Below are 18271 nucleotides of genomic sequence, written 5' to 3' on the forward strand. Positions count from 1 at the left end.
GGGATGTTCACAGTAAAGCACTCGACCCCAAAAACCAAAATTCTGGGTGAATGTCCTTACTTCAGCCCAATCAACCCCTCACAACACAAAAGCCATGTCTGAAATGGGAGGCAGGAGAGTTATCTATGTTCTTTGCAAATCAGGGGACAAGCAGATTTCTTTAAGTATAAAGTTTGTTTCTTTAGGGCCAAACACTCCCACTCCAATCCAGCTCCACTTGGCTAAGGCTTGGCAAGACCCTCAGATAAGGAGTCAGTCAGGGCAAATTCCCAAGTGATCACAGAATCCAGGAAAGGGAGGTCTCCTTTGAAGCAGCAGGAAACAAGGATTCATAGAAGAATGTTGTCTGAGATAAAAAGAATCAGAAGCCATCCTGGGATTAAAAAGTAAAATCTCTTTTCCAACATAAAAATAATTCCTGACTTTTACTAACAACTCCAAAGGTGGATCTGATCCATTTTACCTCTTACAACCTTCTCAGCAGCTTCTGGATTCCCTGCTTGATCTCCTTGGTTCTCACACCATAAACAATGGGGTTCAGAGCTGGGGGGATGAGGTGGTGCAGGATGTTGAGCAATATGGGGACATCTGGGGGAAGCTTCTTCCTGGCCAGGTTAGTGATGACCAGAACCAGCAGGACTGTGCTAAAGAAGAGGATGAGCATGAAGTGGGAACCACAAGTGCCTAGAGCTTTGGCCATAGCACCCTCAGCCTTGATCCTTAGCACAGCTTTCAGGATGAAGGAGTAGGAGAGAACAATTAGGATGAGGTCAGAGCCCAGTAGAGTCCAGCCTGCCACAAACTGGTAGAGTTGATTGAAGATGATGTCATCACAGGAGAGTTTGGACACAGACAGATTAGTGCAGATACAGTTCTTGATGATGTTCTCTGCACAGTATCTGAGCCGGGAAGAAAGTACTGGAACAGGAAGAAAAAAGAAGCCATTCCGGGCCACAACAAATATGGCAGCTTTAACCACAAATTGGTTAGTGATCATGGATGGGTATCTCAGTGGGTGGCAGATGGCCACATAGCGGTCATAGGCCATGACCATGAATGTGCAGGACTCCATGGCAAGGAAGCAATTCATGATGAACATCTGGAGGAAGCAGGCTGAGAAGCTGATGGACCTGAGATCAAACCAGAAGATGGCCAGGACCTTGGGGATGACGGTCAGGCAGAGCACGATGTCCAACAGAGAGAGGAGGCTGAGCAGGTAGTACATGGGCTCGTGCAGAGAGACCTCCAGCCAGATGGTGATCAAGAGGGTGGCATTGGCTCCCATAGCTAGGAGGAAGAGGAGGCTGAGGGGCAGGGACAGCCAGTGCTGCCAACTCTGGTAGTTAGGGAAGCAGATGAGGAGGAATTCAGAGACAGGAGCAGTGGAGTAGTTGCTGGGTGAAGCCATACAAAGTATCTTGAACAAGCTAAAAATCCAGAGTCCCTTAAAAAGCAGGACAAAATACATCAACATAGAAAGTATGTGTTCTTTTTTTTTCTCTTTTTTTTCATTATGTTCATTTAGCCAACATATAGTACATCATTAGTTTTTGATGTAGTGTTCAACGAGTCATTAGTTGCATATAACACCCAGTGCTCATCACATATGTGTTCTATATGTAGTAAAACTCAGGTTTTCATTAGGGCTTTTAACCTGTCTCAGGTTTTCAAATCATCATCATCATCCCATCTCAATCATTGTTGACCTTTAACTGAGCAGTTATCGTGTGCTACACATTATGCTGAATGTTTATATTCATCATCACATTTCCTTTTATTTATTTTTTTTTAAAGATTTTATTTATTTATTTGACAGAGAAAGACACAGCGAGAGAGGGAACACAAACGGGGAGTGGGAGAGGGAGAAGCAGACTCCCCGCCGAGCAGGGAGCCCGATGCGGGACTCAATCCCGGGACTCCAGGATCATGACCTGAGCCGAAGGCAGTCGCTTAACCAACTGAGCCACCCAGGTGCCCAACTGAGCCACCCAGGCGCCCTCACATTTCCTTTTAAAAAACACTTAAGAGTAAATAATATTATCCTAATTTCCCAGATAATTAAAAGGAACAGGCAAAGAGGAGCAAAGTAGTTTATCAAAATTAGACAGCCAGTAAGTAGTGAAGCCAGGACTATGACAAAAGTCTGACTAAAGTCTCTGCTTTCAACCACTATATATTATTCAGCCTCAACAAGCACAATTGCTTAACTAAGCCCTACCTTCCTTTGGAATTTAGAAGGAATAGCTTATGGAGAGTTCTGTTTAGCAGAATACATGAAGGTCCCAGAAAAGCCCACCCCCCTACTCCATTGACTCAGACAGGGCCTGAATTAGGGTTTCTAATTTTCATTCTTTAAGAATATTGGATTAAAGGTATAGCATCCCTTGACCCCACTCAAGAGCAGTAATATCGTCTAATCCCAAACAGGATTTCACTCTTAAAAGCATAGGGTTTATCACTCCTACTGGGTTATTTGCTGTGTTTTCTCTTTGTGAGGTTCTAGAGTATTTCTTTGTTTTGGATTCTTTAGAAAAGCCTATAAATTTCATATTCTGGTGACAGAGATAGTCAGTACTGAAGGGTACACCAGTAGGTTCACCAAAGTTAGATGAGGAGCTAGCTAATGTTTCAGGTGTATAAACCTATACAGGATCCATTTATCTGGTAAGCAACATTATCTGTGATTCCTTGTGGCCAAAATCCAATTATTCTATCCATGTGGAAACTATGCTCTATAAACTCATCTGCTTTATTTAGTTATTTATTTGGTTGCATACCATCGTATTTCCCTCACTACTAAACAAAGAACAGAGTGGCCAAGTACAAAGAAGAATGACAGTAAGGGCTGTCCCAGCAAAGAACCAGAAAAGAGCCAGGGAGTCAGGGCAGACAGAGAGGGAGCCCCAGCAACAACTAATCAGTATAGGTGGGGTTACTGATTTTGCTCACCTGCCCTATCTGACAAATCTCTTCAAAAAGAGTGTAAATTGTGTAAAAGAAGGTATCAGACTATCTGTCAGAGAAGATAAGATCCAATAGATTGGATAAGATTTTCATTTTGAATATTTGAATATCCCAGACTTCCCAATTTATAGATTATAGAACACACACACACACACACACACACACACACTTCACACACTTTCTACTCATTATAGGGCTTTAAAATAAACCAAAGATTCAAGGGCTAAAATAAAGTAGGGACAATTACATATCAGCTCTGTCTTGTATTTTCATATGTGATTAGGAAATGACCCTCAATGTGAATCAGAGAAATAAAAAGCATAGAAAACATAACCACCTTTTCAGAAAAGTCTTGTCCTTTCCATAAACCTCAAGTTCTGTATCCTCAGCATGACCTGCTCCACTTGAATAAGCAAGAAAATAGTCAGTGCCTTCCTTATACCTGGTCTAAACGTTAGTCATACAAACATAGAGCATGCATTATGCAAAAACTGGTAACCTCATAAGAGACGAAAATTGACTTACAAACACTTATAAGACAGTATAGTTGTGGTGATAAAGATGATCTTACAAACAGTGGGAAAGAGACAAATACACAGATTAATGAAGCAATGTGATATGGTTGAAAAGTTGGCTTCAGACAGAAATGAAGCCTGACTCTTATACCCATTAAAGGACGCTGAGAGCCATTTAAACTATATGATACATACATTCCTCATTTGTGAAATCAATAAATGATATTTAACTTCAGATGTTATGGGGAGAAAAAAGGGCTATGATTTCCTGAGGTCCTGTTAGGCCAAGAGACACTATGAGCTGAGAGCATCAAGAAGGGTACGAAAATGAGGCCACATTCACCTGGGGGAGGAGGACTCTCTTTGTAGGCAATGGCAAGAGAATAAACATCTATGTGGATGTTCAGCACGATTGGTGAAAAGGTGTTAGGGGCTGGTAGATCCTAAGTTCTTTGGGGGAAGCAGGCAGGAGAGCAGTGTCAGGAGACATGGATAAGGTGTGAAGGCATGGCTTTGTGAGGTCCACCTGAGAGTAGGCATGATCATGTACACTGTAAGGAAGCACAGAGGACTGAGACAGGGAATTGATGTGCTGTAGATGGGACACAGGGAATCACACAGAAGGGAAGGAGTCTTCTGGAGAGTCCTGAGGAGTCCAAAGGAAAAGTGATGAAGATCTGCAGGAAGGCCATGCAGGCAGAGAGAAGGATGTATCAAAGGTGTGGGGAGACCTACAGGATTTAGCGTAAGAGAGGATGAGCAGGCAGAGAGACTGGAGTCCAAAATGTCATCAAGGACCTTTTAACTGATACAGACCTCCTGTACCACTGATATTTTCTCCTAGGTGGTAATATACATTCATCTCTGTTTTAGTAAGTTCCTTAAGAGCTGGGAGCATTCTTCCTCTCTTTCTGTATTCTCTGCAGTGAAACTGAGGCCTCCTAATCTGAGAAATGAGGACTCGTTGGCCATTTGGGGCATTGCTCCGATATTCAATATCCAGTTCCATTCATTTGTACTGGCAGACTGACATATACAAAGGGGTGACCCTTGTTCTAAGTGCTATTGAACAAACATCTCTGGCAATGATATATTGACAGTCTGGAAAGATCAGACAAGTCTTGAATAAACAAAATTACAACAGAAGACCCAAGCCCAGATGAGAAAATGGATGAATCACCTTGGCTTATAGATGAATTTAGACTAGTGCAGAAAGGAAGATTCTGACCCAGCCAGGCACAGGGTCTCGGTCTCCCAGCGTTGATATGGGTGGGGTCTTTGAGTCAATGGAAATTTGGAAACCCTGGCTGGACACAAAATGACTCAGCCTCATCTCTCATGAAATAACAGCATTAGGTCAGTTCTTGCCACTCAGCCTTATGCCAGATCTAAGCATTTTGGCAGGGTCAGCATGTACACCAGGCCCTATTGAAAGAGTTCCTTTTGCTTTACATACTAAGCTCCTGGACTCCCCTCCTCTCCTCATTATCTCCTTCCTCACAATCGTCCTGCTTGGTCCAGCTTGAGACTCACCAGCTTCAGAAGGCTGCACTGCTGCTGTTTCTGCCTGCTGGAGAAAACACTAAACTGGCCCCTGCAAGGGCTTTGGAGGCTGGTTTTATGAACTCTGCCTCCACTATGGCCCCTCGCCCCATTGCTCACAGGAGTTGGTGCCTTTGTTAAGCACTAGGTCCCTGAGGCCCAGTGGTCTATTTCCAAGAGAATATACTATAAAAGCCTTGACTGTCAATAAAATAAGGGCAGGAGAGGTCAAAGGCTCTTGGGAAGTCTAAATAAAGAAACCCTTGGAAAAGAAGGGTAATGAAATTATGTGATGAGAATCTTCTCTGGGAAAATTTATGCAGATGCACCTGTGGGGAAGAACTGACTTTGTTGAGAGCCCTGTAACTCTGTGGAGGAGGTGACAGAGGAACTGAGGAGCATAGACCTCTGCCATCAAAGGAGCATAGATCTCAGGGGAGCATGGACCATGGGCAACTGTGGGCCAGGGAGCACTTTCCCTGTGAGCCCCTCTCCTGCAGTGGGAGCATCAGTGGTCTGGACCCAAGCAAATCCCTGGGAGGGGCCCTGTTTACACACATGTGGTCTCATGTCCGAGATTTTACCTTCCTGGCTGTTCTTGGTCTAAACTGTCACCTAAGTGTGGTTGCAGAAAGTTCAACTGCTAACAGTCTTCACCTTCCACACAGCAACACCTGGCATTGTTTCCTTGGGAACAAGCAGGACTGCCACTAGCTCAGTGCACCACCTACTGATGCACAGAAGGACTTAGAAAATCACCTCTCCTGTGGACCTTCCCAGATGTGTCTTATGATAGGGATTCTCAAGCTAAATGTAGGATCTTTTGGACTTTGGGCACAGGAATTTTGGAGAGAGGAGAGCAAGTGTGAGTCTGGTTCTAGGTCTTACACTTTCTTACACACAATTGCTGGAGGAGACATCAGGGCCGGAACGTAGATAGAATATAATCTTGTTCCCTGCATATACTAACTACTCTCCTGCCCCCACCTCTGCTTTGCTACCTGGAGGTCCTGGCTGAAGTGCCAAGGACCTTGTCAGAATCAAATAGAGTTGATAGATGTGCTAAATGAAGAAAACTATTTCATAAGTGAATCATCATTCAGTGAAAGAATGTTGCTAGTGCACACAGTTTACTCTGGGCAAAACACCCTGATCCCTGTGTTTCTTATAAATGAATAATCCCTCTTCACTGTCAGATCATAGGAATATTGGGAAGAGATAATTGGAGGTTTATGTTTGAACCCTCGTTCTAGTACTCTCTCATTGCTTTTCCTTGAAGAAAGTTCATCAGCTCTCAGAACCACAATTCCCTCATCTGAAATATAGGCATAACAAACTTTCCAACACAGGTTTGTTGCAAGGATAAAATTACTTTTACTTTTTCATTGAACAAATATTTTTACCCTACTTTGACAAAGCACTACATATTTGAGATATGCACATTAAAAAATGGTTTCTGCCACCTTACAGAGACCAAAACTTTATATAAAGTCACACCAAGGATAACACAAGTAATAATAACAATAAATCTTTTTTTTAAGATTTTATTTATTTATTTATTTGACAGAGAGAGACACAGCAAGAGAGGAAACACAAGCAGGGGGAGCGGGAGAGGGAGAAGCAGGCTCTCCGCGGAGCAGGGAGCCCGATGCGGGGCTAGATTCCAGGACTCTGGGATCATGACCTGAGCCGAAGGCAGACACTTAACAACTGAGCCACCCAGGCACCCCAATAATAATAAATCTTCAGAGACTATATATATGTGTCATATTATTCTGAATATTACCTGATATTTCTTTTAATCCTCATAACAACCTAACGAGATACACATTATTAAAGGCAACAACTATAATTATGAATTCCTGATGGGAAATCCAAAAATACGTGTTTTGGATTTAAATGTGTCCCCTAAAATGATATATTGAAGTTCTAATCCCCATGTACCTGTGAGTGTGAACTCTTGTAGAAATAGGGTCTTTGCAGATATAATCAAATTAAGACCTACCATTTAACACAAAGAATGACGAACTTCAGTTCAACCATCCCCTGAGAATACATCCCAAGATCCAGGTTAGAACGTGGGCGGCGGGGTGGGGAGGATAGTGATCAGACCCTGTTCTTTTTAAAAAAAAAAAAAAAAGATTTTATTTACTTATTTATTTGAGAGAGAGTGAGAACATGAGCAGGGGGAGGGGCAGAGGAAGAGAGAAAGAAGCAGACTCCCCGCTAAGCAAGGAGCCCATGCAGGGATCCACCCCAGGAGCCCAGGATCATGACCTGGGCCAAAGGCAGACGCTTAACCAACTGAGCCCCTCACGTGCCCCTCAAACCCTATTCTTAGTGAGTCCCAGGCTTTGAGTCTTGTCTCCTCAAACCAGAAAATTGCCAAATTTTGCTCCATTCCACACTGATTTCTTCAGGATTGGCAGAAGTCCTCAGAGCAGAAGTAGCTTTAAATCCTGGCTTTATCTCTCAGTTTTTATCTTCTAGATTTTGACCTTTCCTTAACTTTTCAGTACTTTCAAAAATATGTTTGTTTCTATTTTATTAATTCAAGCAGGGTTTTTTTTTATTGACAATTGAGCTGGGTAAAAATTTGAATCTTAACAAGTGTTTTGTATATATATACGTGTGTGTACATATATATACACACACAAACTGAGTAAGATGTTATACATTTATGTCATATACTTATATAACATAAATGTATAATATGTTATATGTTCTATATGTTATATGTCACATTATATATGCTATATATATACACTATATATTATAAAAATGTGTATATATATATATATATATACATTTCCACAGCCTTCTGATATCTGCCGTTGCTATTGATAAGTATACTACCAGTCAATTGCTATTCCTTTATAAGTAATAAATCATCTCTCTTGCTCTATTCAGAACACCTCATCTCTAGGGTTCTGGAATGTTAGCATATGTGTAGATTTAAAAAAAAAAATAGATCTGAGAGCCCAGAAATAAACCCATGTTTATATGGTCAATTAATCTACAATAAAAGAAGCAAAAATATGCAACGGGAAAAGACAGTCTCTTCAATAAATGGTGTTAGGACAACTAGCAAAAAATGAAAGTGGACCACTTTCTTACATCACACACAAAAATATAATCAAAAGAGATTAAAGACCTAAATGTAAGACCTAAAAGCATAATACTACTACAAGGGAACATAGGCAGTAATCTCTTGTACATAACCTTAGCAATATTTTTCTGGATATGTCTTCCCACACCAGGGAAACAAATGCAAAAATGAACAATTGGGACTACATCAAACTAAACTCTTTTGCACAGTGAAGGAAACCATCAACAAAACAAAAAGGCAATCTACTCAATGGGAGAAGATATTTGTAAATGATATATCAGATAAGGGATTAATACCCAAAATATATAAATAACTCACACAACTCAATATCAATAAAACAATCTAATTTAAAAATGGGCAGAGGCGGAGGAAGGAAAGATGGCAGAGGAGTAGGGGACCCTATTTCAACTGGTCCCTGGAATTGAGTTGGATATCTACCAGACCACTCTTAGCACCCACGAAACCAGCCTGAGATGTAAGAAGATCTGGATCTCTACAAACAGAATATCACAGGCGGTTGGTTTCGAGGTATGAAGCAGGGAGCTGTGATTCCGCCAGCAGATATCAGAGGATAAAGGGCAGCGGGAGGGTGCCTGGCCATGGGGATCCTACACCGCCAGTGAGAAACAGCCTTGTGCGCTGGGGACAGGGCACAGACTCACAGACTGGTAGCGGCAGGGAAAGGACTTTAGGGCAGCCCCCAGGGCGGAAACCCAGAGCAGCGGGATCGCACCTGCAAACGGGCTGGCTGGCAGTTTCAGAAGCACAAAGGGCAGAGACATGCCCCGACCTGGAGGTAGGACTGGGAGCACTGCGGAGGGGCGCACAACCCAGGCCGCTGCAGTTTATAGCAGCACGGACAGAAACGGAGACGGTGTGGCCTGGAGAGCTCACTGAAGAACAGACTGTGGTCTCTCTGCTCTGAGGCAGAGGGTTGGAAATGGTCCCTTCTGCTCTGACTCGCAGAAGAGACACGGAAAGCCGCCAGGGAGAGCCGCCAGAGAACAAAAGCCCCAAAAACTGATTCCCACTGAGCCCATGGGGGGCAGGGCAACTCCGCCTGAACAGGGTTGCCTGAGTAACAGCGCAGCAGGCCCATCCCCCAGAAGACAGGCTGGGAAAACAAGAGGCCAGCAACCCTAAGGTCCCAAGAAAACAGGTGCATCTTGCTTGGGTTCTGGTCAATAATTTGGACTCTATACATTCCCTCAAACACCCATCAACAGAATGACTAGGAGGAGGAGCCCCCAAAACAGAAAAGACTCAGAGATTATGACTTATGCTGCAGATTTACAAATGGATGCAGATATAACCAAGATGTCGGAGATGGAATTCAGGCTAGCAATTGTGAAGACAATGGCTAGAATGGAGAAATCAATTAATGGCAACATAGAGTCTCTAAGGGCAGAAATGAAAGGTGAACTGGCAGAACTTAAAAATGCTATCAATGAGATCCAATCCAATCTAGATAATCTAACAGCTAGGGTAACTGAGGCAGAAGAACGAATAAGCGACCTGGAAGACAATATAATAGATAAAAAGGGAAAAGAGGAGGCCAGGGAAAAACAACTCAGAATCCATGAAAATAGAATCTGAGAAATAAGTGACACCATGAAGCGTTCCAATGTCAGAATAATTGGAATCCCGGAGGGAGTGGAGAGAGAGAGAGGACTAGAAGATGTATTTGAACAAATCATAGCTGAGAACTTCCCTAATCTGGGGAATGAAACAAACATTCGCGTCCTAGAGGCAGAGAGGACCCCTCCCAAGATCAAGGAAAACAGGCCAACACCCCGGCATGTAATAGTAAAACCTGCAAATCTTAGAACCAAGGAAACCATCTTAAGGGCAGTTTGGGGGAAGAGATTCCTTACGTACAGAGGGAGGAACAACAGAATAACGTCAGACCTATCCACAGAGACCTGGCAAGCCAGAAAGGCCTGGCAAGGCATATTCAGGGTACTAAATGAGAAGAACATGCAGCCAAGAATACTTTATCCAGCAAGGCTTTCATTTAGAATGGATGAAGAGATGCAGAGCTTCCACGACCGGCAGAAACTGAAAGAATATGTGACCTCTAAGCCGGCCCTGCAAGAAATATTAAGGGGGGTTCTATAAAAGGAGAAAGACCCCAAGAGTGATATACAACAGAAATTTAAAGGAACAATCTATAAAAACAACGTCTTCACAGGCAATGTGATGACAATTAATTCATATCTTTCAATAATCACTCTCAATGTGAATGGCCTAAATGCTCCCATAAAACGGCACAGGGTTGCAGATTGGATCAAAAGACAGGACCCATCCATATGCTGCCTACAAGAGACTCATTTTGAACCTAAAGATACATCCAGACTGAAAATGAAGGGATGGAGATCCATCTTCCATGCCAGCGGACCTCAAAAGAAAGCTGGGGTAGCAATTCTTATATCAGACAAATTAGATTTTAAACTAAAGTCTGTAATTAGAGACACAGAAGGACACTATATCATTCTTAAAGGCTCTATCCAACAAGAAGATCTAAGAATTGTAAATATCTATGCCCCCAACATGGGAGGAGCCATCTACATAAGCCAACTGTTAACCAAAATAGAGTCATATTGATAACAATACGTTAATTGTAGGAGACCTCAATACTCCACTCTCAGCAATGGACAGATTATCTAAGCAGAAAATCAACAAGGAAACAAGGGCTTTGAATGATACACTGGACCAGATGGACCTCATAGATATTTACAGAACATTCCACCCTAAAACAACAGAATACTCATTCTTCTTGAGTGCACATGGAACTTTCTCCAGAATAGACCACATACTGGGTCACAAATCAGGTCTCAACTGATACCAAAAGATTGAGATTATTCCCTGCATATTCTCAGACCACAATGCTTTAAAACTGGAACTCAATCACAAGAAAAAATTTGGCAGAAATTCAAACACTTGGAAGCTAAAGAGCACTCTGCTCAAGAATGTTTGGGTCAACCAGGAAATCAAAGATCTTAAACAATTCATGAAAATCAAGGAGAACGAAAACACATCGGTCCAAAATCTATGGGATACTGCAAAGGAGGTCCTAAGGGGTAAATACATAGCCATCCAAGCCTCACTCAAAAAAATAGAAAAATCCTGAATTCACCAACTAACTCTACACCTTAAAGAACTAGAGAAAAAGCAACAAATGATGCCTAAGCCATGCATTAGAAGAGAAATAATTAAAATTAAAGCAGAGATCAATGAATTAGAAACCAGAAACACAGTAGATCAGATCAAAGAAACTAGAAGTTGGTTCTTTGAAAGAATTAATAAGATCCATAAACCACTGGACAAACTTAACCAAAAGAAAAGAGAAAGGACCCAAATTAATACAATTATGAATGAAAGGGGAGAGATCACGACTAACACCAAGGAAATAGAAACAATTATTAGAAATTATTATCAACAACTATATGCCAATAAACTGAGCAATCTGGATGAAATGGAGGCCTTCCTGGAAACCTATAAGCTGCCAAGACTGAAATAGGAATAAATTGACAACCTGAATAGGCCAATAACCAGTAATGAGATTGAAGCAGTGATCAAAAACCTCCCAAAAAACAAGAGTCCAGGGCCTGATGGATTCCCTGGGGATTCTACCAAACATTCAAAGAAGAAATAACACCTATTCTCCTGAAGCTCTTTCAAAAAATAGAAACAGAAGGAACACTTCCAAACTCATTCTATGAGGCCAGCGTTACCTTAATCCACAAACAAGGCAAAGACCCCATCAAAAAGGAGAATTTCAGACCGATATCCCTGATGAATATGGATTCCAAAATCCTCAACAAAATCCTAGCTAATAGGATCCAACAATACATTAAAAAGATCATCCACCATGACCAAGTGGGATTTATCCCCGGGATGCAAGCGTGGTTCAACATTTGCAAATCGATCAATGTGATAGAACACATTAAGAAGAGGAAAGAGAAGAACCATATGGTCCTCTCAATGGATGCAGAAAAAGCATTTGACAAAATACAACATCCTTTCCTGATTAAAACTCTCCAGAGTACAGGGATAGAGGGAACATTCCTCAAGCTCACAAAATCCATCTATGAAAAACCCACAGCGAATATCATCCTCAATGGGGAAAAACTGAGAGCCTTTCCCTTAAGATCAGGAACACGTCAAGGGTGCCCACTCTCACCACTGTTGTTCAACATAGTACTAGAAGTCCTAGCAACAGCAATCAGACAACAAAAAGAAATAAAAGGTATTCAAATTGGCAAAGAAGTCAAACTCTCTCTTTTCGCAGATGACAGGATACTTTATGTGGAAAACCCAAAAGATTCCACCCCCAAATTACTAGAACTCATCCAGCAATTCAGTAATGTGGCAGGATACAAAATCAATGCACAGAAATCAGTTGCTTTCTTATACACTAAAAACGCGACTGTAGAAAGAGAAATTAGAGAAAAGATTCCATTTACAATAGCACCAAAAACCAAAAGATACCTCGGAATAAACCTAACCAAAGAGGTAAAGGATCTATACTCTAGGAACTACAGAACACTCATGAAAGAAATTGAAGAAGACACAAAAAGATGGAAAAATATTCCATGCTCATGGATCGGAAATAAACATTGTTAAAATGTCTATGCTACCCAGAGGAATCTATACCTTCAATGCCATACCGATCAAAATTCCAATGACATTTTTCAAAGTGCTGGAACAAACAATCCTAAAATTTGTATGGAATCAGAAAAGACCCTGAATTGCCAAGGAAATGTTGAAAAAGAAAAACAAAGCTGGGGGCATCACGTTGCCCGATTTCAAGCTATATTACAAAGCTGTGATCACCAAGACAACATGGTACTGGCACAAAAACAGACATATAGACCAATGGAACAAAATAGAGAACCCAGATATGGACCCTCAACTCTATGGTCAAATAATCTTTGACAAAGCAGGAAAAACATGCAATGGAAAAAAGACAGTCTCTTCAATAAATGGTGCTGGGAAAATTGGACAGCTATATACAGAAGAATGAAACTCGGCCATTCTCTTATACCATACACAAAGATTAAATGGATGAAAGACATCAATTTGAGACAGGAATCCATCAAAATCCTAGAGGAGAACATAGGCAGTAGCCTCTTTGACATCACCCACAGCAACTTCTTTCGAGATACATCTCCAAAAGCTAGTGAAACAAAAGCAAAAATGAACTTTTGGGATTTCATCAAGATAAAAAGCTTCTGCACAGCAAAGGAAACAGTCAACAAAACAAAGAGGCAACCCACAGAATGGGAGATGATATTTGCAAATGACACTACAGATAAAGGGCTGATATCCAATATCTATAAAGAACTTCTCAAACTCAACACCCAAAAAACAAATAATCAAGTCAAAAAGTGGGCAGAAAACATGAACAGACACTTCTCTAAAGAAGACCTACAAATGGCTAACAGACACATGAAAAAATGTTCATCATCATTAGCCATCAGGGAAATTCAAATCAAAACCACATTGAGATACCACCTTACACCAGTTAGAATGGCAAAAATTGACAAGGCAAGAAACAACAAATGTTGGAGAGGTTGTGGAGAAAGGGGAACCCTCTTACACTGTTGGTGGGAATGCAAGTTGGTACAGCCACTTTGGAAAACAGTGTGGAGTTGCCTCAAAAATTTAAAAATAGAGCTACCCTATGACCCAGCAATTGCACTCCTGGGTATTTACCCCAAAGACACAGATGTAGTGAAAAGAAGGGCCATATGCACCCCAGTGTTCATAGCAGCAATGTCCACAAGAGCCAAACTGTGGAAAGAGCCGAGATGCCCTTCAACAGATGAATGGATAAAGAAGATGTGGTCCATATATACAATGGAATATTACTCAGCCATCAGAAAGGATGACTACCCAACTGTTACATCAACATGGATGGGACTGGAGGAGATTATGCTAAGTGAAATAAGTCAAGCAGAGAAAGTCAATTATCATATGGTTTCACTTATTTGTGGAACATAAGGAATAGCATGGAGGACATGAGGAGAAGGAAGGGAAAAATGAAGAGCGGGAAATAGGAGGGAGAGATGAACCATGAGAGACTATGGACTCTGAGAAACAAAGAGGGTTTAGGAGGGGAGGGGGGGAGGGGGGATTGGTTAGCTCGGTGATGGGTATTAAGGAGGGCATGTACTGCATGGAGCACTGGGTGTTATACGAAAACAATGGATCGTGGATCACTACATCAAAAACTAATGATGTATTGTATGGTGACTAACATAACATAATAAAAATTTTAAAATAAATAAATAAATAAAAGTGGGCAGAGGCTCTGCAGACACTTTTCCAAAGAAGACATATAGATAACCAACAGACACATAAGAGATGCTCAACATCACTAATTATCAAGAAAATACAAATCAGAACCACAATGAGGTATCACCTCACACCAGCCACAATGGCTAGTATCAAAAAAGACAAGAAGTAACAAGTGTCAGAAAGAAAATGGAGAAAAAGGAACCCTCATGCACTGTTGGTGGGAATGTAAATTGGCACAGCCACTGTACAAAGGAGTATATGGAAGGTCCTCAAAAAACTTAAAATAGAAATACCATATAATCTAATAATTCCACTTCTGGGTATTTACTCAAGGAAAACAAAAACACTAATTCAAAAAGATAGATGCACCCCTATGTTTATTGCAGCATTACTTACAACGGACAAGATAGGAAGCAACCTAAATGTCCTCTGATAGACAAATGGTTAGAGAAGATGTGGTATATATCTACACAATGGAATATTACTTGGCCATAAGAAAGAATGAAATCTTGCCATTTGTGACAACACAGATGGACTTAGTATTATGCTAAGTGAAATGAGTCAAACAGGGAAAGATAAATACCATGATTTCATTCATATGTGGAATCTAAAAAAACAAAACAAATGAATGAACAAATAAGCAACAACAACAAAAGAGAAACAGACTCACATATGGAGAAAAAACTAGTGGTTGCAGGATGAGGAGGGGGATAGATGAACTATGTAATACATTTGGCTGAGAAAAAAGATGATGGTGCAAAAGGAAAGTGGAGGTGGTGATACTAACCAAAGCGGTATTTGCTCCACAACAGGAAAAAGACATGCAGAGAAGTGTGATCTTACCATCTCCAAAATATGTTTCAGTGGATAGTAGTTGGCTGGATAAACATAGTGTACAGATTTCCTCCAGATTACTCCTCCAAAGGTAGCAGCATACCTGGGAAGTCGAGGAAACTGCTCTCACCCAGCTCTGAGGAAGCACAGCACATGGACCCATAAACAGACCTCTTTTGGCTCCATTTATAGACAAATCAATATTTACTTTTTCAGGAGCAAGCATAGGTCGAAGGAAACTCACAGCCTCTTTCTCAAACAGGACACAGTTCTTAATTCTATTATAAACATCGAAGTGAAGGCAATAAATTCAGTGACTTTGTGAAGGAAATCCAACAGGGTCTGTCCTTCCCTGGAATATTAACTCATCAGGTCCCCCACCCACTGTGTCCTAACAGCAACGTCTCTTGACCACAAAAGCTCTGCACAGACGCGAGGACTGAGCAGAGAATGCACTGCTCATTTAAATCCCATGTCAGACTCCTGATGTCATCCTAGCAAATCTTAAGGCAGCCTTCAGGAATGTGTTTGGACAGTCCTGGGCTACAGACTGGGTCTGGAGGGGAGGGCATTCTGATCCCCGTACCCATCCACTAAGATGCAGCATACCAGTGTCCCTCTCTTCATCTTTACCACTGATGGGGGGATGACTAGAAAACATGGAAGGGACTCAGAAAGTCTCCTTTGCTTCTCTCTTATGAGTCTAAAATAAAACCTGATGATCTACTTAATTAGGCTTCTGAAAGAGGCAAACAAGCAGCAGGTCAGGCTGGAGGGCTCACTCTCTGGAGACCAGGAGAGCCACAAAATCTCCAGAGGTCTCCTACAACTTCTCACCCTTCCCACTGCAAAGCTTGGAGTTCAGCTGACAATCAATGTGTATAAATGACAGAGATAAGGCTAAGTTTACTAAACTGAGTTCTTCCTCTTCCTAGACACACAGATAAATTTACATTTTCCAGGCTCACCTATAGTCAGATGGGGCTATAAGACTGAGTCTGGCCAAGGAGATGGCACATACCTCTTCTAGGCAAATCTCCACAGCCTACTTGATGTCCTCTACTCTCTCTACCCACCACTCTGGCCAGTTGCACTTAATCCACTGAAGACATGAAGCCCTAGAAATGATGGAAATACACAATGGAAGAAGTTAGGTTTTTTAAAAGACAGCGTGGAGGAGAACCTCCTCTTCTACATGCATTGGATGGATATCCTCAAAACATAAAGTTGTATGTGTTAAACCCCTAACATATTGGAATTGTTTGTTTCAGCAGCCAGCAAGTTATCCTGACTAACGCTGCAGACACTGAGAAAATTAACAACAAATCTCAGAAAGATCACACAACAAGGAAAGCTGACATGTCTACTAAATAATAAGTCTAGGGGAAATGGTTGGTTACAGTTGAAAATAATTGTGTGTGTTTGTGATTGTTGATTCCATTGACAAGTTATTATGATAAGTAGATGAGCTTAGCAGAAAGTTGGCTGGTCTTCAAGCAGAAATTAATGATAATAGAGAAAGTCCATAAATGTGGGGTCTTGAAAAACTGTCCTACTGCTTGGGAGGTCAAAGGTTAAGAGAAAGTTTTAGATTGTCTTTGAAAAACACAGACTCACAGAAACCAGCCCTGAGAAGAGTAGATTATGTGTATAGTTGTCTTACTCAAGTCCAGTGGCCTTAGACACCATTACTTAAAAAGGAGTGGCATAGTGAACTGGAAAAGACAATAAAGAAACGAAAGAAAAATTCTAAAATTATGCTTAAAAACATATGTGCATGTGATTACTAGTACATGGAACTGCCCTGATACAAATAGATCAGAAACCTGTTTGGGTTTTTTTGGGTTTTTTTTTAAGATTTTATTTATTTATTTGACAGAGAGAGACACAGCGAGAGAGGGAACACAAGCAGGGGGAGTGGGAGAGGGAGAAGCAGGCCTCCCGCCGAGCAGGGAGCCCGATGTGGGACTCGATCCCAGGACCCTGGGATCATGACCTGAGCCGAAGGCAGTCGCTTAACCAACTGAGCCACCCGGGCGCCCAAACTTGTTTGGTTTTTGAGGGTGTTTATTGACAAAGACACCTGAGCTTGGCTTTTAAAGGAAGTTTTTGATTAAGGATTAAAGCAATTATTGATCTTAATATTTTATGAGCTGGAAGCAGGCTCCAAATGCAGTAATGCAAAAGAAGTCACATGTTCCAGTGTCTGCATGACATAATGTCATGGGGGACAATGAAGAAGACATACACCCCCAAAGGCAGAACAAGGGGTCATAGAAACAGTGGCAAGTTCCTCCCAGAGAACATAACCAGTGTCAGTTCAGGGAACTTCTACCACTTCAGTGGGTAAAAATGTGGCAGTGCCTGTCCCCCAGAGTATTCCAGCATTACCATGGGAAAGCTCCTGCTGAACAAATTCCATGCCTCACCTCCAAATGGGAATCTTAATGACGGATACCAGAGTCTGCTCCACCATTACCTATGCAGTGAGAGGAGAAAAATGGTCCACGAGGAATCACATCAGGACCTGACGGAGAAGACACTCACTGCTCGAGATCTTGGACTTTGTGAGAGCCTGGGTGGTCTCCCTTGGGAAGAGGGTAAGTATATTTTACATGCAAGAGTCTCTCTTGTATCATTTCTCTTAAGAAATAAATATTCAGTGACCCAGCCTCACCTGTAGGCAGCTGGATTTATGTGAGCACTGTGGCAAATGGAATGATAGAAAAAGTGACGTAAATCTCTCTCAGATTGAGCCACGAAAGTCTCCTATAAGATCTGGAACAATGGGTGTCTGGGTGGCTCAGACAGTTAAGGCTTTGGCTCAGGTCATGATCCCCGAGTCTTGGGATTGTCTCCCACATTGGGCTCCTTGCTCAGCGGTGAGCCTGCTTCTCCCTCTGCCTGCCGCTCCCCTTGTTTGTGCTTTCTCCCCCCCTCTCTCTCTCTGACAAATAAATAAATAAAATCTTTAAATGAAAAAAAATATGCTTGTACATCAGCC

At 41.7% G+C, this 18271-nt stretch overlaps 1 protein-coding gene across 1 annotated transcript; it reads right to left on the bottom strand.

The window, feature by feature from the left end:
- Positions 1-466: 466 nt before the first annotated feature.
- On the bottom strand, positions 467-1650 carry LOC123856635 (olfactory receptor 56A4). Its single transcript, XM_045892783.2, has one exon. The coding sequence runs from the start codon at positions 1472-1474 to the stop codon at positions 467-469; it is 1008 nt and encodes a 335-aa protein (XP_045748739.1). The 5' UTR covers positions 1475-1650.
- Positions 1651-18271: the final 16621 nt, after the last annotated feature.

This window comes from Mirounga angustirostris, unplaced genomic scaffold (assembly GCF_029215605.1).
Source record: "Mirounga angustirostris isolate CCGP_5_RB_7025 unplaced genomic scaffold, mMirAng1.0.hap1 SCAF_13, whole genome shotgun sequence".
Taxonomy (NCBI): domain Eukaryota; kingdom Metazoa; phylum Chordata; class Mammalia; order Carnivora; family Phocidae; genus Mirounga; species Mirounga angustirostris.